At 39.4% G+C, this 22,311-nt stretch overlaps 1 protein-coding gene and 1 long non-coding RNA gene across 5 annotated transcripts in view; one reads left to right on the forward strand and one right to left on the reverse strand.

The window, feature by feature from the left end:
• Positions 1 to 22,311, forward strand: part of LOC120312419 — a 33,106-nt gene that overhangs the window by 8,998 nt on the left and 1,797 nt on the right. The window contains exons 1-2 of one of the 2 annotated variants that reach the window (XR_005557892.1): positions 5,071 to 8,661; positions 21,591 to 21,730. This is a non-coding gene — a long non-coding RNA (uncharacterized LOC120312419). Of the gene's footprint in view, positions 1 to 5,070; positions 8,662 to 21,590; positions 21,731 to 22,311 lie in introns of those variants that run through there. The other variant, XR_005557891.1, reaches the window with a different exon arrangement.
• On the reverse strand, positions 10,292 to 21,591 carry SSTR3 (somatostatin receptor 3). 3 transcript variants are annotated; one of them, XM_039353129.1, is made up of 2 exons: positions 21,429 to 21,591; positions 10,292 to 11,704 (listed from the first exon to the last, which is right to left on the reverse strand). In XM_039353129.1, exon 2 carries the CDS (start codon positions 11,649 to 11,651, stop codon positions 10,407 to 10,409), a length of 1,245 nt encoding a protein of 414 aa, XP_039209063.1. In that variant the 5' UTR covers positions 11,652 to 11,704; positions 21,429 to 21,591; the 3' UTR covers positions 10,292 to 10,406. The 3 variants fall into 3 exon arrangements, with proteins under 3 accessions (XP_039209063.1, XP_039209064.1, XP_039209065.1); XM_039353130.1 differs by lacking the exon at positions 21,429 to 21,591 and adding an exon at positions 21,046 to 21,226; XM_039353131.1 differs by lacking the exon at positions 21,429 to 21,591 and adding an exon at positions 15,601 to 15,621.

The raw sequence follows: 22,311 nt of genomic DNA on the forward strand, positions 1-22,311 counted from the left end.
TTAACCTAATATCTACATAATTTATGGCTTTTGAAAATTTTGTATGATGAAGTTATTGATATGTACCTTATGAGGTATGTGGCTGATGTATATACTAATTTATAGAAGACAGGTCTAAATGATAGATAGATAGATAGATAGATAGATAGATAGATAGATAGATAGATAGACAGACAGATAGATAGAAAGATAACCTTTATTGTCATTTTTTACTGTGGGCACACTGACACACATTAAAAATGAAATTCTGTTGCCTGCTCTCAAAAGTGTACATATACATAACACACATATAAACATGTTATATACATAGGTATATACCTACACCCTTACATATAAATACATATAAATGTTAATCACTGTCCATCTTGAATATGAAGTGGAAAGAGGAACCTTGAGAATTCACAAGGCTGATACTATATGAAACAAAACTGACTGAATCTGGACGTTCTGCTTCAGATACTACCACGAACCCTTCTCCCAGAAGATAACAAGGAAAACAGGTCATGAAGAGGATGTGTAGTGCCCCAGGCAATACTGCTCAAACAATGCTTACACACTATGTCCTGGATAAAAGGGAGTGAACTGCCAATAATCATTTCTGCCATCCTCACCACTCTGCACCACCTTCTTCTCTGATGCAGTAATGCTTCCAAACCAGAGGTAATGCAATATGATAGGATGTTCTCAATCAACTCTCTATATAAAGTGGTAAGGACAGGGGTAGGAAGATGTACTTTTATCATGCGACACAAAAAATGCAGGGGCTGCTGTGCCCGCTTCACCAGTGTCTCACTGTTGAGTGACCAAGCCAGCCTACCCGTTAGCTGCACACCCAGAAATTTGATGCTGCTAACCATTTCCACAGGTGAATAATTAATACATAGAAGAGTGTGGCTGTACCTGCCTTTTCTGAAATTGACAATGATCTCTTTAGTTTTTCCAGTGTTTAAAACTAGGCTATTTTTATTATACCAGTTCACCAAATCCTCAACCTCCTTGCGGTAAGCACCCTCCTTGTCATCTTGAATAAAGTCCAGTACTTGAATAAGGCCCAGTTGTATCGTCCATTGGTGGCAAACCAAGCGCAACAGTCATGGGTCAACAGGATGAACAACAGTGGACTTAGGACGCAACCCTGAGGAGAACCTGTGCTCAAGAAAATGTTAGAAATATTAGTCCCAACTCGCATATACTGCGGCCTGTCAATAAGAAAATCAAGAATCCAGTTGCACAAAGATATATTTAACGCCTAAAAGGTCCAGTTTGTCTACTAGATGCTGAGAAACAATTGTATTAAATGCTGAACTGAAGTCGGCAAACAGCATTCGTGCATGAGTATTTCTTTTCTCTAAGTGTGCCAAGCTCAGATGGAGAACAGAAGAAATAGCTTCCCTCTGTAGAGATTTGGACAGCAAGCAAATTGAAGCGAGTCAAATGCTAGAATACCCACAATCTACTCATGCATACAGTTGATAGGTGAAGAGTTTGTCCAAGTGTTTCTTGAAAAAATTCCATATGAAAAGTAGGTGTAGAATTTTATGTCAATGTCATACATTGTTTGAGTGATGTGCCATGAGCGTATACTACAGGAATGAATAGGAACAGGATAAGAAATATTAAAGCATTGACAAAAATGGTTAAATTAAAATGCAATAACTAAATTAATAAATATAATGACTCTTGATGCATTTAATGATTTCATTCTTCTTTCTTGACCATCACTCCCTCCAAATGAGCTTCAGTTTCCAAATGTAAGCCAGAGGACTCAAGGACTATATGTGAAGGAACCACCACTCTTACAATTTCTGCTGTCACACAACTGTTTAACATCCAAAGAGGTTTTTGCTATGATAAGAAAGCTAATCTTCTTTACATTATTGTCATTTTTCTTTTCCTGAAAAAATTTCCAACTCTTCCAAAAGCTGTGTCATTGTTATATATTACAACACTACATTTATCATGTGGTGATGGTGAGGTGCCTTTCAAATTCCTGCTTCTCACAAGTGGCCATGGAAAGAGCCCCCTTCCCCATATGTTCCAGTGTTAGACTCCAGTGGATATGCATAGGCAGAGAGGATGTGTCCCTCTAGTTATTGCAGAATTCCCATCAGCCTGAATGGTAAAGGAAGCACTCTGGCAACTTACGAAGCCTACAGATTCTCCACTTCTGACATCTGGCACACACAATGAATATCTGAGCGGGCACTGATTTTGCATAATGGGCTCGAGGAGTGAAGTGGGAGCCAGATGCTCAGTATGAGGTTCCTCATAGCCTTTGCTTGAGAAAGCAAAGAACAAATATTTGCATATTTTCTACTCAATCAAGCAGATGAAGAGTTTTAGTTTCACCCTATGAACAGTGATATGTCAGTCAGTGTATCTTGGGCAAGAAAGGGGAATATGACTTCTCTCTTAAACAGGAAGCTCTAAAATCTTTTCCTTCTCTTCCAATCAAACTCAACTCAAGATCCCCACCCTTACTTCCTAGGCTGTACTACATTGCTGGCTAGACCTTCTTTGTAGGACAGTGATGGCAAACCTTTTAGAGACCGAGTGCCCCAAAACCATCCCGTTCCTTCTCTGCCCTGCCTGCTGGGCCACCCACCACTTCCACGGCCCATCACAGATCACCCAGGCAGCCCAGCAGCACCATGGTGGCCATGCCCTCCATCTGTGCCCTGCAGCAGCATCTGTGTGTGATGGGAGGCAAGGGCGGAGTCTTGTCCCCGCTGCCCAACTACCATGTCCTTGGCTGTGCTGCTTTGTGTGGGCCGCACCCGGGGGCAATTCTTCTCCAGGGGGTTGCTGATGAGGAGGGGGCCATGGGAGGCGGCGGGGCTGGGATGATTGCGTGTGCCCACAGAGAGGGCTCTGAGTGCTGCCTCTGGCATGCATGCCATAGGTTCGCCACCACTGCTATAGGACCATGCTCTTCCAAGCAAGGAAGACCAGCAGTGAAGAGGTTTTGATAGAAATAGCTTATGTGGGTGCCAGTCCAATCCATTCCCTTGCTATGACCTTCCCCTTCGTGAAAATTCCAGCAAATGACTGTTTTCAAAGGCATTCCAGTCTTAGCTTAAGGGGTTGTAAAGCCAGCCTGCACTGAAAAGATGTGACTAATTAATTTTGTGGGTACAGACAGTTGAATGTGTGCTACGTGGTGCATGTGCTGTGTGGGTGAATCTTGTTTGCATGCAAGTATGGTGGATTTGTGTAGTTTGTGTGGGTGGTGATGGTGGGCCAGCTTAAACTTTTAGTGATGTGGGCACAAAAGAGATGCCTTCTGCTCCTTTGCTTTTGCCTGTAGAATAAAGAATGTGTGTGTGTTTTTGTGTGCCTGTGTGCAAATGTACATAGGGGGTTTGTTTTGCTTGTTTCTATGCAGCCTACCCTTGATCAAACAGAGCTGGAAAGAGGCACTGCAGCTGGCTGCTATAGTAGCATTTGTGGTCACTCTCTGATAATAATTAATTTAAAAACCCCTTTGCATCCTGGAAGGTCTGATATGCTTATCTCTCTCAGCTTCTGTACCTGGAGTTAATATATATTTTTGTCTTTTGTCTCACTATGTGAATCTACATGATTCTCTTCTGTTGTCATCCACAGCATTTTTCTATTGCACAATATGCAAGCAAGATTGAACCCTTAAGGCTATTCAGGCTGGAGGAGCAAAAAATGTGAAAGTCTGGAGCTGTGAATGTCAAGTGTAGCAAGAAAAGCCTGACAGTTAGCTCAAATTCCCATACCAGGCTCTCTCACCCTTGTCCAGATGGAGAAGTCAGGAAGATACAGAGTACCAGACCTTTCAGTTTTTTTATATCTGAGATCTGCTTCAACCACTGCTGTTAGCCCTGTGCAACCTCATCCAGTGATATTTTTATAGAAATGTAAATCTACTAATTTACTTCCCGATATAGAACTTCAAACATACCCATGGAGACATATAGAGGTGGTTGACAAGTTTACACACACATACATACATACACGCACCATGTGTCATTTTTATGTGATCTAGTGCTTAAATTCAGACCAAAAACAAAGAGGCAGTTCTTGACTCACAGTGCTAAAGACAGAAATCTTAGCTTTGGAACCTGACTCAGATCTGTACTAGGTAATAACAACATTATTTGGTGACTTGTCCTGTCATTATGTTTCCATCTAATCTATATTGAAAGGAAGAAAATTATCCCCAATATGACACCAAATGCTGTCATAGTAAAGACACAGTGCAAATATAAAACATGCATGACTACATTTTCTCCTGCAGTTATTCGTGTCATGTCTTATTTTGCTTTTTAAAAACCTTCCATGTAGTTTTCTATCAGTTAAACAAATGAACAAAGTGGATTAAAATATCTAAGATAAAATCCTTCTGAAATTAAGTACATATAATTTTATTCATACAGAGGAAGTTTCGAACCTTCATTTCCTGAGAAAATCATTGATCCTTCCTTCCTTCCTTCCTTCCTAAAAACAAGTGCATTTGGCAGGATTTTTAATAGATTTTTTTTCTTTCTGCCTTTTAAATTACTTCTCTCTCTACAGAATCCATAGTGATCTGTACAGGTATCCTCATGAAAGATTTTGAATGACAGCTGGAATATTAGATGGTTATTGCTATTAACCTATTTATAGAATGGGAAAGTGAATGAACTAGAAAAAGGAAAGGGGGTTTTAAGAAAAAAGGAACGAAAGGAAAACTGGATTATTGCACTTTTAATAACATCTAGTGAAGCAAGATGAAATGATCCCCTTCAGTTTCTCCATGCACATATAGAGTATTTGGAAAGGCTAGAACTGTATACAGCAATACTGGGCCCATTCCATTCCTTTGTGGTATGCTTTCTCTGTTGCCTCATCTTCCCTCAGTGTTTCCCCCCCCCCCCAAAGATCATTTCAGTGATGTAAGTGGCAGGATTCTTTTTTTATTCTATGCATGTGATATATATATAAAAACAACAAGGTGAACACCAGGAAATATAAACAGTAAGTTTAATAAATAAAACCAAGCTTTCAATGGCCTAAAAACTGCCATCATCATCAGGGTATAAACAGGATGCTGGGAGAACTTGCTTATAAATGTAATTGTGTCTGCACACGGCTCCTGGATCTCGTGACAGGTCCCGGCTGGTAAAACTTTGCCTCGTCTACAGAATTGATTAGTTCATCATTGCATCTTTTACTTACACGTGTGTTACCACCCACCTCCCCCGCTTCCCGTGTTCATAAGTCAGGAGGACGTCCCGTGATACACACATACACAAAATCAATTTGTTATCATGCTTCTTGAATTGCGCTAGTGTTTTAGTTTTAACCTTGTATGCCACCTAGAGTCACTTCAGTGAGCTGAGTGGCTATATAAATTGTTTTTTAAAACCAATAAACACTTGACAGTTTGTATACGAGTATCTTATGTCCTTGACATCATCAGTCTTGTACTGGAAAGGGAGGGAGGGGGTTGAAGGTGAAATTTGGAACTTTAAACCTTTTAAAATAAAGTCACTGTGCAAAATTCTGGCATACTTCTTGGTTTTTTTTATAAGCAATCCAAAATGAGAGTCTCTGAAATTTCCAGGGATTTCAAATTATCTTGGGCTTGTTATAGCTGCAATAACTTATTGTTTCTATGTTTTTCACCTTTTTTTAATAATCCATACAGGAAGAGAAATGTTTCATTCTCTGTAAATGTAAATACTTAACAATCTTCTTATCCTACCTAACTCTATTCTGTCCCATTCCATCCAAAGACAGAAGGATCTGTATTTGAACCCATGCAAGACATAGTTTTTGTTTGTGTATCAAGACTCTCAAATTAGTCCTAATGTCTATCGATGATAAGCACTTGGTACCCTCTTTTTTTAACAGGTGAATTTTAAATTATAAATCAAACTTAGGAGTTTGTACCTTCTGGTGACAGTAAGATGTAATTTGGGAGGATTTGCAGAGGACAATTGGTGGGAATGTTTAAGTTGATATACTGTCCCAGTTGGATTTCCAACATAACTTAAAAGCAAATTGGATATGGTGAAAAGGCTTTTGTAGGAAGCAAGCTGTGTTTGGTGTTCTCATGTAAGTGTCTTAGGGATTAGGGAATGGAACCACAAGGTGAAATACCACAGTAATTTGTGTTTGACTTCCAGACATCCACATACATCAGGGATCCCCTGCAACTTTAATTAGAACCTTGTTCTCACAACTTCTCATTTTTAATGAGGGCCTTTCTGATAAGCACAGCAATATATTACTGATGAAGCACCACCCTCCTATTGTGACACTGCAGGGTTTCACACTATCATTGAGGAATTTTAAAGCTCATAATAATATCACAGGCATGATTATATGCTGCATGTTCAGAAATAAGAGCCATTAAATTTTCTCTATAGTTTATGAAAATTTTGTTGCTTTTAATAAATTTATTATGCCCCTGTAGTTCCCAGAATTCTTTCCAAAACTACAGTAAGCAATATATGCCATACACATCTGATAACCTTTACAATATTGTCCAACACAGTAATTATAATGGTAGTGCATATTTGAAAAGATTTTTTTCTTTGGACTAACAAAACTGAATCTGCTTTTTAAAGTAACTTTTAAGTAACAACCTCACATTTCCCATAGGCACATTTGAAAGGGCATGTGATATTCTTTTTTTTTTCATCACTCCTTAACTATCTAACTTAAGAGGCTGGGATATGATGGAGTAAATTATTCCTTTTAAATTATGTGTTTATGGGCTCTCTGTTTGGGTGTGTGTGCGTATTCTTCCACCACAACTAAAAGCAGGATAAAATGCAGGACAAAGATTGCTTTTACATTAGGAAAAACGTATGACTTTGATGTATTCAGGGTCCCTCACATAGATGTTTTTAATTATTATAAGATTGACAAGATTCAAGGAAAGCCAAAATTCCATCTAACTCAAAGACAGAAATTGACCAGATGTTAGAAATGTACAAAAGCTCTCTGTACTGTGAGGAAAAGGTATAATTTGAGTTGATCTTGAAATACAAAATTTTCCTCAAATCCCTACTTGTCACTTCAAACCCACTAGATCACAGGTGTCAAACATGATCCCATCACGGGCTTATCGTGACATATCGGGACCTTTTTTTTGCCTTTGTGGGGCTGGGGTGGGCGTGACCTACATGGGCCACATCCGCCCTGCGGGCTGCGTGTTTGACATACCTGCACTAGATGAAGTGAGCTTTATATGCTCTTCTTCTAAAGTCTCCTCTGGAGGTGTCCAAAATCACATACAGAAATTTGGATTATAGCAGGGTATCTTAGCAACCAGAGATATGGAAAAGTTCAAGGTATAAAGCTGAGGTAAAGCCATATAACAACTGAAGGAGATGGAACTGTGTGCCCACTTGATCATCCTCCACATTCGTTTAAGTCTTGTATGTAATGTCCCATGTGTGTTACATGACTTCAGAAGTGCTGCTTTTTATATCTGCACAACAGGTAGAAATGCAAGAAAAGACAATTTCCTTGTAGGAAGAGTGTTACTATCGAATTTCAGCTTACTAGGAAGAACCTGGTTCAGGCAATTTAATTCAAAAAATGTCAACAAAGTTTAAAGAAACACAGATGGCAGTATCAAATACCTGTGGGGAGTTGTAACTATTCCCAGTGCATCCATTTCCATCTATCAATTGAACTGTTGCTAATACAATAAACTTCTATCATACAGCTTTTAAAGACATAGAAGAGCTTCTGGAGAGGAAAAAAAAGGAACATTACTATTCCACTAGAAGAAAAGACATATTGCTTAGGTTGAACTGTGTAGCCCTTGGCTTTCAGGGCTTTGGTCCCCAAGTCTCCAGTTGTGAGACCATGTTTCTGAAGCTGCGTTCATTAGATTAGTTGGGATTGTTGCTAATGTATCAACATCCCTGCTGCATGGCAACCTCCCTGCCTGAGCTGCTGCAGGCCATTTCAGGGTTGGCAGTGAATGTTTATGAAGATTCTCAGCCATCCAGGTCATAGTTATCCCTTTTATACAAGGCAACTGGTTGTTTTTTCTTAAAGATATTTTGCTTCTCATCCAAGAAACGTCTTCAGCTCTGAAGAGGCTTCTTGGATGAGAAGCAAAACATCTTCAAAGAAAAACAAGAAAGTCCAGTTGCCTTGTAAAAAAGCACCTTTGGGTTGGCAGTGAAATTCCCCAGGCTTATGGTCCTGGGAGACTTCAACCTGCCATGGGCCTATGGCCCAGATTATCTTAAGCCTGACTCAGGACAGCGGTCACCCAGCAGATATAATATTCTTGTTAAAGTGATGGCAATGTGATCTGGTGGGGGATCTAACATTATCCCCCCTGCAATGTGCTCTACATGGGCTTAACCTTGAAGAGTATTTGGAAGCTTCAACTGGTGCAGAATGCATCTGCGCAGGCAGTTCTTGGGATCCCTAGGTGACCTATGTTACATCATTGTTCTGTGAGCTGTACTATCTGCCAGCTTGCTTCCAGGTCCACTTCAAGATGTTGGTTATTACTGATGAAACCTTCCACACCATGGCTATCTGAGAAACCAGCTCACCTTGATGGGATTAGCCACTTCACCCACATTGGCAGAAGGGGGATTCTGTGGACCCCATTGGCAGCACTTTAAAGAAGCTCCACTTTTTTCTTGATTTTGAAGGAATGGTTACTTTGAGGTACCACTGATGGGCAATCACACTTGTAAAGTTTTCTGACTCTAGGACGTGGTCCTTATTTTAGTTTTTTAGCTGAGGGAGCCAGCATTGTCCAAATACATTTCTGTGGTCATGTGGCCAGGCAGGATTTCCTGCCTGAGCAGGGGGTTGGACTAGATGACCTCCAAGGTCTCTTCCAACTTTATTATTATTATTATTGTTATTATTTTGGATCATCGCACAGACAGCCAGATGTTCAGACTGGATTTGGCATTTTGTCTACCCTATCGAGTCCTTATCCAGGACCTGGGATAGGCAGATGTGGATGTTTGATGGTATTACAGATATTGTCGCAGGATGGAAGCAGTTCCTAGTAAGGCCGCCTTTTGCAATTGACTAATAGCGATTTATTATTATTATTATTATTATTATTATTATTATTATTATTATTATTATTATTATTATATGCTGAGGTGCACGGAACACTGTTACCTTACCACCAAAGTAGTACCTTTTTATCTACTCACATTTGCATGTTTTCAAATTGCTAGGTGGGCAGGAACTATGGCAAATAATGGGAGCTCACCCCATTTCCAGCTGAAATTTCAGTATCTTTAACCACTGAGCCATTACAACCCCGAGTCACAGTTTTACCATATCCAAAACACTTCTTTAGGGGATCTGAATTCTGAAGATTGCAAAAAAATCCAAATAACCACTAGAAGGCAAAAAAGAGACATTTCTATGTTTCCTTGTTGCCATGTGGTAAAACATCCAGATTTTTGAGACTGAGATGTGCTAAACCTAATTGTAAATACACTTCTGTCTACCTATAAGTAAGGAAGATAACCTTGACAAAGATATGAGGGAACCTAGGCCAGTGATGGCAAATCTTTTAGAGACCGAGTGCCCAAACTGTAACACAAAACCCACTTATGCATCATTGGCTGCCGGGTGGGTGTGGCCCATTGGCTGGGTGTGGCCCATTGGGTGGGCATGGCCAATTGGGTAGGTATGGCTGCAGTGGTAACGGCAGACTGTGTCAGACTAAAAAGTTCAATCAATCAATTCCAACTTTGCAAGACATTTTTTTCCTGCGAGAAGTTGAAATTGACTGATTTGATTGAACCTTTTTTTTTTTTTTTTGCACACGGCCTAGGACTGGAGCGATGGCATGCATGCCACAGAGAGGGCTCTGAGTGCCGCCTCTGGCACCCGTGCCATAGGTTCACCATCACTGACCTAGGCCAAAGGGATGAAACATTTTTGAATTCTGCAATGAGATTACATTTGGAAGTACCTTAGTATTCCTATTTAACTAAATAATATGAAGGAGGAGGAGATACAATCACACTTGCAAGCTTCTGTTTTTGTAGCCGGACTCAATAAAAGAAGCTTTAGCTTTCCTGTGCAATGGATTTCTAGATCTCCCTAGAGGGCCTGGCAAATTTAGCTGAAATTTTGCTGAGCAGTTGATTCCAATTATCAATCTCTGAGCATTTGCAAAGAACAAAGACAATCTTATCCCTACTTCTAACCTTAATGATGGGTCAAGCCTGTTTTCAGTTTCTGTTCAGTTATTCTGATTTATGGGAATAGTTATGGTCATGTTAGTAGAGTACCTTGCTTCAAAAAGACATCACAGGACTGGTTAATGCTATAAAAATCCTTAATTTATGAATTATTCTTTTTAAAAAAAAAATATTACATGAGTCTCTGCCAGGCAATTTCAGGAGAAAGAGAGAGAGAGATCCAGTTCCCTATCACTATAAGCAGCTGATGTTAACTATGTTGGGCTTCTCACAACTTATGGGCTCTTCAGAATTTGGCTTGTGTTCACTGCCTCTTCCTGGCTCACTGGTAGATTCACGCTCTTGCTGTCCTCCATTACCATTTTGGGTAATCTTGCTGATCTCCTTTACTTTAGCTAACATTTCCTCTTCTTCCTCCTCCTCCTCCCCCTCTTCCTCTTCTTCCATGTTATCTGCAGTGGTTGCCATGGCTACTTCTTGGTTCTGCACTCGGCGTGAGGGTCTCAAGATGGCTTTGCGAAAACCCTGTTTGAATCGGTAGGAGAGGAAGCCATAGATGATAGGATTGGTGCAACTGTTGGCATAGGGCAGGACAACAACCAGAAAGTAAATTCCAAAGAGTGATGGTTCCTCAGGCAAAGTCCAGATGACGTTGATGATATTGAGCATATAGAAAGGTAGCCAACAGAGTACAAAGACTGCCACCACAATTACTACCATGCGTGTGATCCTCCGTTCAGAGCGTTTGCGTTTAGCTGTCAGTGCTTGCACCTTTCTGCCTGATGAACGAACTTTGACAACAATAAGCAGGTAACACAAGCAGATAACCAGCAGTGGCCCAAAGAAGCCGAGTGTAGCTGTGTAGATGATGAAACCAGCTTTCCATACTGAAGCAGGCTCAGGCCATTTAATGTGGCATGTACTCATACCATGAGGCACTTCTGAAAACACCACCACAGGAAGCACCACCACAGATGAGATTACCCACACAGTGGCACTGACAGTCTTAGCGACTCGGATTGTCCGCCATTTTGAGGATTTCACAGGGTGCACCACAGCTAGATAGCGGTCAATGCTCATTACGGTGAGGCAGAAAATACTAGTAAATTGATTTATGGCATCCACAGCCATTACTAGACGGCACATAAATGAGCCAAAAGGCCAATATGATAAAGCATTTTGTGCTGCCAAGAAGGGTAGGCCAAGCATAAAGAGTTCATCTGCCAGTGCCAAGTTGAAGATATAGATGTTAGTCACTGATTCACTAACTGAATGGCACAAAACCACATAAATGACTAGAGAATTTCCAGCTAGTCCTACAACACAGACAATGAGATATACCAGGGGAATAAGGACACCACTAATATCTAGGCCCAGACTAGAAGCTAGAGATAAATTTCCAGAAAGAAAGGCTGTACCAGAAGTTGTTGAATTCTCTTCCCAAACAGCCACTGTGGTTGAGAAGTTGAAACTGTCCATGGCAGAAAAAGGAGCGGCAGGACAGAATTATCCACAGGATCCCTTTGGAGACTCTGTATTTGACAAGAACAGAAATAGATAATTTATCATTCACCTTATAATCCACAAGCATTTTAGATAGTCAATATGTAACTCTGCAGAGAACTTAAGATATGGAATAGCAAATGATGGCCAGTGAATCTCATGACTACAGGCTAGAATTGTCTATATATCTCTATTGCTTCTACCGTAATGTTGGCTATAGTGGATATTTAGCTTTCAGCAACACTTATTCCTGAGTTAAGGCACAACTAAGAACTGGAATCAATGATAAATTTTCAGAGAAAATTGGTAGAATAAAGGGAAAAAAGAAACTTGCCGTGTTCAAAAAAAATTCTTGGAAAATAGGGCAATCTTTATCTTCAGAATATCACAAGAGAGCAGATTGTTATGTATAATGAGGTTGGGCATCAAACAGATCATGAGAACAACATAACATCCTATCAGGTGGCCAGAATAAGGACCAAACTTAGGTTCCATACCTAATAAAAATGAGGCTCAAGAGCCATAACAGATAGAACTCTAATGTACATCAAGGCATATTTTTCAACCAACTCAATCATCCTGCATTGGCAAAATTATTTGCTCTAAAGGCAAATTAGATCCAGGAGTTCATTCATAACACATGCTCAAGATGGTGTTTCTAAGAAAAGCAAGTCCTGTCAGCTAAATATTTAATTGATGACAATATAGCTATAGAGCAGACATGTCAAACTTGCGACATCACGTGACATCATGCAACGTATCGGGACGGTTTTGCCATTGCCGGCAATGGGCGAGCACGGCTTCCGGATGACATGTCTGGCCTGCGGGGTGGCAGTTTGACTCCCTGCTATAGAGAGTCAGTTTGATGTTAAAGGTTCTGGTTGCAAATCGGGAGACTGTGAATTCTAGTCCTGTCTTAGATATAAAACCGTTAGGTGATTCTGAGCTAGTCAATCTCTCTCAGCTCTAAGAAGATAATGGCAAACCACTTCCAAACACAACTTTTTTCAGCTTGAGGACCAGAGCTGACCTTTAGTAATCTACCAAAAGACAAATTCCAAAATGTCAGTAAGATAATGATGAAGAAGTAGATAATCAGGGCAAAAACTAAATTTGGATGGATCAGAACAAAAACAGAATATTTTCAGACAGGCATTTAAATTGCATTCTTTAACTGATTATTTCTCATGTATTTAAGAAAGTCTTGTTACTATTCCATTGTCAGTGAGAACTTTTAAAGGAAGTCTTGTAACAATATCCCAAGGTTTTTTTTTTTATGGCTGCATGCAATACTGGCTCTCCACTTATATATCAGTCTTATCTTAGCCTACTTAAAAAAAAAAAAGAATAATGACTGGAGGAGATTATAGGGCATGGAAAGAATGAAAACAGGATTTTATGACTGAATAAAACAGAGGTAGGCAACCTAATCCCAGTTAACTCCCAAAACTCAACATGAGGCTAGGTATGTCTAATCTACTGTATGTGCAGTACTTCAAACTTTGTGAACCACTTTCCAACAAAAAAGACACTAAAACACATATATTATAAAGGAGACAAAAGAAAAGGCACTTGAGATGCATTTATATTAAAAATAACATCCAGAAATTCCTTATATTAGGGGACTTTTTACAACAAAACATTTGAAGCAAAACTGAACATAAATATTATATATTAGATGATGATGATGATGATGATGATAATAATAATAATAATAGTAATAATAAGTTGGAAGAGGCCTTGGAGGTCATCTAGTCCAACCCCCTGCTCAGGCAGGAAACCCTATACCATTTCAGACAAATGGCTGTCCAATCTCTTCTTAAAGACTTCCAGTGTCAGAGAATTCATAGCTTCTGGAGGCAGGTTATTCCACTGATTAATTGTTCTGTCAGGAAGTTTCTCCTTAGTTCTAGGTTGCTTCTTTTTTTGGTTAGTTTCCATCCGTTGCTTCTTGTCTTGCCTTCAGGTGCTTTGGAGAATAGCTTGACTCTCTTGTCTTTGTGCAACCCCTGAGATATTGGAACATTGCTATCATATCACCCCTCATCCTTCTCTTCATTGAACTAGACATACCCAATTCCAGTAACTGCTCCTTATATGTTTTAGCCACCAGTCCCCTAATCATCTTTGTTGCTCTTCTCTGTACTCTTTCTAGAATCTCAACATCTTTTTTACATTGTGGTGACCAAAATTGGATGCATTATTCCAAGTGTGGCCTTACCAAGGCATTGTAAAGTGATAGTAACACTTCACGTGATCTTGATTCTATCCCTCTGTTAATGCAGCCTAGCATTGTATTGGCTTTTTTGGTAGCTGCAGCACACTGCTGGCTCATATTTAAGTAATTGTCCACTAAGATTTCAAGAGCCCTCTCACAGTTACTACTATTGAGCAAGGTATCACCTATACTATACCTGTGCATTTAGTTTTTCTTGCCTAAATATAGAACCTTACTTTTTTCACCATTGAATTTCATTTTGTTAGATAGCGCCCAAAGTCTGTCAAGATCCTTCTGTATCTTAAGCCTATCTTCTGGAGTGTTAGCTATTCCTGCCAGCTTAGTGTTGTCTGCAAATTTAATGAGTTCCCCATCTATCCCCTCATCCAAATCGTTGATGTAGATGTTGAAGAGCACTGGGCTCAGAACAGAGCCCTGGGGCACCCCACTACACACTTCCCTCCATGTAGATGCAATTCCATTGAGGACCACACACTGAGTAAGGTTGGTCAGCCAGCTACAAATTCATCTGATGGTGATGCTGTCTAACTGACATTTTTCTATTTGATCAAGTAGTAGGTTGTGGTGTTTTATGAAATGCCTCACTGAAGTCCAAGTAAATTATATCCACAGCATTCCTTTGGTCCACTAATTTTGTCACTTGGTCAAAGAATGCAATAAGATTTGTCTGGCACGATCTGTTTTTGACAAACCCATGTTGGCTTTTGGTAATGACTTTGTTTGCCTCTAGGTGTTTGCTGATTTGTTGCTTGATTATCTTTTCCAGAATCTTCCCAGGTATTGAGGTCAGGCTGACAGTTCTGTAGTTTCCTGGATCCATTTTTTTTCCTTTTTCGAAGATGGGAACTACATCAGCTATTTTCCAGTCCTCTGGTAGTTCCCCAGTATAACATCTATGGCAATGTAGTTTTTAACTCTTTTATATTGACCCAAATGCATTTGAGACAGTTTTCATATTGTTGTGCTCTATTTCTGTGAGATGTAGTTATTTCTTATATAAAGAGCAACTCCACTCCTCTTTTATTTGGTCTGTTTCTTTTAAATAATTTAAATCCCTTTAGCTGTGTGTTCCATTTGTGAGTTTTATCCCACCAAGTTTCCGTAATGGCAACAATATCATATCTGCCCTCATTTACCTGAATTTCTAGTTCACCCTGTTTATTGCTCATACTCTATGCATTGGTATATAGACATTTGAGCCCTTTATGATTGACCCTTTGTTTACTTTCTACATAATCTGTGCGGTGCCTGAGTTCCCCTACTTTCTTACCACCTGTTTGATTAGTGCACTTGGTGTGGCATTCACTATTAAAAGCTTGATTTTGCTTGAAAGCTAGGTTTATATTCTTGTCCACACACACCTCTATGTTACAAGTACTGATAACCCTATAATGTTTAGATTACCAGGGACAGGAATGTTCTGTATCAATTAACTTACTGTCCCCATTGTTCAGTTTAAATATTTATCCAGAAAATCAGTGAATATCAATGCACAAACATCTATTCATGGCAAATGTTAAATCAGAAACTGATGGAAACAGAATGGAATATACTTAAGACTAAAAATATGATATTCGGTGATTAGATTAGGACTTATATACAGAAGATCCTATTTCTAGTCTAATAGAAAGATTAAGGCTGAAGAATTACATCTTAGCTTGGAGAATTCCTGAGGTGACTTCCTACCTCAGTGGGAGAAGTGCAGTCATGATGCTTTTCTTTCCTTGGGAGACAATTGAAGTGTGGGAAGCTGCTGGAGAGAGAGGACTGTGCAGTGGAAGTATAGGAAGCAAAGGGAACTGCAAAGGCAGGACATGTAAGTGTAATAAGGCAAGTGTAGGAACACCACTACCCACTCAACATTTTTGTCTTTTGAAATGAAAGTAAACCCATTATCCATCAGGTGAAAGGATAATGGACTATTACTTTTCACACATTACAAATAAGTTCTTTATTTCCTTTACTTCAAATTTTTACTAAGCAATTTTCTTGTGTTTGGAAGCCTGGGATTTCAAAGTCCTACCCAGGCAGCCTCAAGACCAGGATATACAGCTCTGACTGTGTTGTCTAAGCTATATGGAAAGCATCACATTGGGAAGGCTGGAATAGACGCGAAACAATTTCCCATGATTACAGAGAATGATCCTTTCCCAGTGCTGTGTGGGAAAAGCAGGACTTAATAATGCAAAATTGACATTATTTTTTTACCCAGTATCAAAAAGCATTTGGATGTAAAGCTTATAGATCTACCATTAGAATGACAATTATTAAACCATCAAAAGATGAAATTTCCATTTTTAAACACACACGCATACACATACACACACAGAGTCCATACATACACAGCCACAATCTTCAAAATAATTAGAACCTGCTGATTGAAAGTGATGTCCCCATAAACCCTATAAACACATAGCTGGAGGTGATGAAAGCTTATCTTGATTGTAAATCACTTCAGTGAAGGATATTTTTCTTCCATGAACATGTGCTATTATATAAAGCATTATCTGCCTATGAAAAGTCTAAAGAAAATTTTCATCATATGGTCAATCTATAGTGATAATATATGTAAAGAGCCCTTTCTTACAACAGGTATTGTGTCTACTTGCAGTTGGATGTACAATCACAATCTTTCAGTTGCACCTTTGTAATTAGCTATGGGTGTAGTACTGAACCAGAAAGTTCTGGAAGAGGATTGCAAAGTACAACTAGTCTAACCCACTGCAATATCCAGAAAACCAATTAACCATCCATGAGAGAGTCATCTTAAAAGCCTCCAGAAATAAAGAACCCACATGCTCCATAGATTGACTATATATGTGTGTGTGTGTGTGTGTGTTAAAATCAATAAATAGTCGATCACCAAGAGAATAAAAAATATAAAAATATAAAAAAATTATTTACTGAACCTAGCTTTCGTCAAGAGCTCTTGACATCATCAGGGTGTAAACGGTAGTCATTGGGAAAGCTTATATGCAACCGCTAATCATTTGCACTTGGCTCATGGACCGTGTCATGGGTCCCAGCTGAGCGCGCTGTAATCTGAGTGCATGTCTTGCATCAGGGTATAGTTCTTTCTCACTCCTTCTCTGTGCTCCATCGTGCATATCTCCTTCGCTAATCTTAGGGTTGGCTGGAGTACTTTCACTTCCATTATGGGTGGTGGTTATTTCCCTCCCACCAGCCTCTTGTCCATGGTTCTGTTTGCTAGGGGGTATGTATGTTATCTCCTGTTTCCCCCTAGTTCCTCTGATTTACAGTTACGGTCCGATCCCCCCGTCTTCTGTGATCGTAGTCCACATGTTCCATCCCATTTTATGCTGTTCTCCCTCCCGTCCCTTTCTATGGGTATTGTCTCAATTTGTACTTCATTGGGTCCATCGCCATTCTCCCCCTCTGCGTTCCTGGGAGCAACCGCTTTGGGATGCACATGTGACGGTTCATCGTTGTTCAGTTCGTGATTGGTCGGTCTTCTGTTTGATGCATCTAGGTCTTCCGTCCTCATCTTTCACTGGGAGGTCTCTCTGTCATGTCGCCGGGTATGCTCTGTTCTGATTCTCTGTTCCCTTATTGGATCAGTCAGCATGGAGCTGTTCTCTCTTTCATAACCTGGCTCAATTGTCATCACACAGCTGTTCGTTCCATTGGTGGTTTGCTTGCAGGAAGAACCACCCCAAAGACAAGTAATACGCATTTCCCTACCATATATTAACAATGTGTCCGAGGCCACAGCCAGACTGTTGGCCCCCCACAACATAAGAGTGGCACATAAACCTGACCAGACTCTGCGATCAAAGATCATGTGCCCCAAAGACCCCCTCCCCACCGCAGAAAGATCAGCGGTGGTGTATAAAATTGATTGCATAGACTGCCACAGCAATTACGTGGGGGAAACATCGAAAAGATTGAAGACCCGCTTGCATGAGCACAAGACCTACATACCTATACCCATGAAAATCTACAAACACACACACACACACACAGAGATACATACATATATATATATATATATATATATATATATATATATATATATACATACATACATACATACATACATACATACACACATATATACACATATATATATGATAATGAAAATACTGGTGCATATTTTTGAACATTGTGATATCACATCCCTACTGGTGTTTTGGTCTTCACACTTCAATTCACCAACTTCTTTCATAAAAGGTATATCATTAATCACTGGGGTGGAAATGCCACAAATTAAGCTGTTTATGCATTTTTTTCTTAATGCAAAACACCCTCCATTATTCAAATGTTAATATTCAATTTGCAGCATGACCTTTCTCAGTATCATTCTGTCTTTAAAATAATAGGTTATTCTCCCACCCCTTCCCATATCTGATTGCATTTCTCAGTTCATTTGTAGAAATGATTGTAACATATTGTGAAATCCCTAATATCCAGCTAAATTCAGTAATTTGACTCTCTTAATAGTAATTAAAACAAAATGCAGAAACACAATTGTCTTTCTTTTTTTTAAAAAATGATCACCATTCATTGAATTGGGTTGACTTAAATATTGGACTTATACTGAGTTAATTTGTCTTCTATTACAGTCTTCATTTTAAAAAATCTGGTACTTGCAAAGATAAATTATTCTAGGGCAATGCAGCTAACTCTAGAGCTATAGAATGAAGTATAGTTACGATTATCCCTAACTATATAGTTAGCCTATAGGACTTTCTCTCTAGCCACTTATCTATAACTTAAAACTCATGTATTCAGACAGTGGTTGTAGCAGTTTCTGTTGTTATTTCTCATTATGGAACTTATAGAAAGGTGAGTGAATGTAACTGAAGATTTGGTAGATACATGGTTTTAAATCAAAGCATTAACAAGTGTAAATTATAGGGGTTTTCTCATGAGCTTATCTTGAGGGAAAGGCCAATGACACAATGACAGCATTATCATGCATACAGAAGATGCCAGATCAGTACCAATGTCTCTATGTTAGTCTGCAAACAGACTGAAATTCCTATTTAATAGTGAAGAGCTGCGCTGTGCAAACTTTTTGAAGCAAAAAGGGTCTTCAGATGGTATGCACAGTGTTCAAAGCCAGGATAAAGCCTAAACTAAATTAAACTAAAATGTAATTGAAAATTAACCTTTATGGTAAATTAAGTAAGGCTAATATTATTAAATTGGTTTTCTTAGTGTATCTTTTTCTGATCAAATAAAAATTACAGTTTGAGATAACTTTTAAAAATCATCTGGGAGCTGCCTATTCACAAACTTTAAATAACTGCATGGACTCCTAGGACTCCGACTATGTAGCTTTAATGTGGTTACTCAGTAATACAAGATGGCTTGTTGTCATGCTTACTGAAGAAAGCATTTGACATTCTGAATTGCTATCAATTTTAATTACATTTTAGCTGCTGAATCTGTTGGTTTTAATTGGAAGTATTTATAGGAAAACATTAGGAATAAAAACTTGTAAATAGTGACAGCAGTTCAAAACATGGGTATGGTGTTTGAGTGATGGAAACCTAGGTTGGAAGTGGGAACATCATGGGGGAAAGCATAGTCTAAACTAGTATAGGCTGAGGAGAAAAAACAGTGGGGTTTTTAAAGTGAGCCCTGAAAAATCAACAATGTGGTTGCTCATTAGAGAAACATCAAGAACATTGTTTTAAAAATCCCAATCATGATCCAATTTACAATGCTTAAAAAGAGAACAAAGAGAATGTGGTTTTTTTTTACCAATACAGTACAGTATTGTTTGTTAGTAACCCTCCCCATCAGATTTGGACCATCAGCTATATCTTAGGGAGCATTTCTAACTGCCTTAAGCTATACGGAAAGTAGGGAAAAAATACTTTTTATCCTGTAGTGACTGATTAACTACTAGGAAAATGTAATGTTTCAGAAATAAAGCATGGTCTTAAAGAAAAACATTTGGATCCCAGGGTACAAATTAGTAATAACCAGACCTTTATCTTGCCATCTCCCACAAATCAATATGAAAGATTCCAAAATGCTGAAAATCAGATATATTTATAGAGTTCTTCAAACAGAACAAACCTGTGATAAGATATTTGTGCAGGCAGACCTATAAGCTTTTGATTGATTATTTAATTATGTATCAGCAAGTCATTTTTTTTACTCTTAGTGATTACATAAATATGCTTTTGGAGAGAATAGATTATGAGTGTATTAATTGCAACGCCACTCTGACTACTTTCTACAGATCCTTCAGGTGTCCACATTCTTTGCAAATGTTTATATGTACAATTATTGGGCTCCATTTTGTCTAACAGTTTCTTTTTTAAAAATAAATCAGGCACTCTTTTGTAACCTCAACATACTTTTGCCATATTTTACTGCATAGAAAAATAAAGAAGAGCAAAAGGCTATACTTCTACATGTGAGAATATTAGTCTTCCCATCAGAGAAAACACTGCCACTGATTTATAAAGAGAAATATCAAATTACTTAGAACTATATCTGAAAAAAAAACTTAAGGATTTCCATCCATATCAGTCTTTGAGCAAAGTCAACAATTTTGAAAATTTCCAGTAGATGCATATGTGCGTAAGTGTGTTTGATATGGCAATGGTTACTTATTACCTTCCTTTTTTGTGTGCCTGAATCAATCTTGACTCCCAGTGACTGCCTGAATAGACCCCAGTTGCCTGGCATCAATTTCAAAAATGACTTACCAAGAGATTCTTCGTAGGGCTGAGAGAAAGTGACTGACCCAAGATCACTCATCTGGCTTCATGCTTAAGGCAGGACTAGAACTCACAAGTCTCTTGGTTTCTAGTCTGGTACCTTTAAGCAACATACCAGATTGGCTCTCATGTTATGCTCTCAGCAGAATCTTTCCTAAAAAGATATGAAATCTATTTCTGAAATTAGAATGTCATCATGATTTTCTCCATACTGCCCCTAATTTATATCAGGGCTACCAATTTTTAAACTGTCTTGAGTCTGAAGAAATAGATGGAATATCAAGCTAGATAATAAATAGATAAATAGAATTGTTGCATTCCCCCTAAACCAAATCCTTCCTACACTCCCACCCCCAGGGCCAGGCTACTCTACAAATGAAGCTTCTGTCCTAAAGGTTTTTCAATCCCAAGATTACAATATTCTACTTACCAGTTATTCAGAGAAAAATCCTTTAAAAAGACAAGGAACTTTTCTGAAGTATATAGCTGCCAGTTGCATGACAGAATTAAATGAATTGCAACAGGTAGCTGTAGCAGATCGAGCTGGGAAAACATAAACTAATGACAAAACTGAATTTGATAAGGCAGCACATTGCAGCACTCATCCACCTTGCCCCCTTTCCTCCGTGGCTCAAAACTAATGAATATTAGGAACCTCCCCCCTCCAAGTAAAAATCCTACTTATCTGAAGAAGGTGGAAGAGGGAGAGGCACAGAGCAGAGAGTATCAATTGCCCTGGTGCCAAAGTAAAGTTTTGCACGCAATTGAATGTGAAGGAAAAGCCAAGGACAGGAGGCTGTGCTGGATACTCACAGATTCAACAAAGGGGTATCTGCCTTCACTTGCCAGGATGATATTTCATCTTCTTCTGTCTTCTTTCATATAAGAAAAAAAGGAAAGGAATGCCTGAATCCACCGTCTTTTACATCAGACTGAGAAGCCTTTTTATCTCTTCAACTTTCCTTCTCCTTTCAGGCACCTGCTTATCTTTTTTTCCTTTGGCTGCTCCTCCTGGACTGACATACCGTCTCCTGGTCCCTTTGCTCCCACATCGACCTGCTTGCTTGCTGCCTGCCTTTAATACTCTCCCACTTGGTCTTCTCTAGTCACTGCAGGTAAGAAAGCTCTCTTCTAGCATCTAAGTAGAGTGGAGCCCAGCCCAGCTCTCCTTCTGCTGAATGAAGGGAGAGGGTGGGGGGAGGGGGGAGCTGCTTGTCTCACAGGGTTAGGCAGATCAAGATGTATGTCAGTTGCGCCTGGGAATGGTGCCACTAGCCAATTGGCATCGATTTAGAGGCAGCAAGGGGGAGGAAAAGGAGAGAGAGAGAGAGAGAGAGAGAGAGAGAGAGAGAGAGAGAGAGAGAGAGAGAGAGAGAGAGAGAGAGAGAGAGAGAGAGAGAGAGAGAGGGAGAGAGGGAGGGAGGGAGGGAGGGAGGGAGGGAGAAAGAGAGAGAGAGAGATTGGCAGAATGACAGAGGGATTATGATAGAAGGAAAGAGCATGGATGGGAGGAGGAAGAGGGGAAGTGAGGGGGTGTAAGGAGAAAAAAGGAAGCAGGAGGAGGTGTGCAATAGTGCAGTTATAACAGATGGTGACAGAGCAGGAAAGAGAGGAGAGAGGTAAGTGGAGGGGGAAGGGAAAAGGGAAAATATGGAAAGAAGCTCAGTGATGCTCCTGGAGTGTTGCTGAGAAGAAA

This window comes from Crotalus tigris, unplaced genomic scaffold (assembly GCF_016545835.1).
Source record: "Crotalus tigris isolate CLP2741 ecotype Arizona unplaced genomic scaffold, ASM1654583v1 scf7180000018491.14276545383:2951260, whole genome shotgun sequence".
Lineage (NCBI taxonomy): Eukaryota > Metazoa > Chordata > Lepidosauria > Squamata > Viperidae > Crotalus > Crotalus tigris.

Bases quoted from the DNA above. Each gene is read 5' to 3' on its own strand.
- SSTR3 (XM_039353129.1), bottom strand. From the start codon at position 11,651: ATGGACAGTTTCAACTTCTCAACCACAGTGGCTGTTTGGGAAGAGAAT.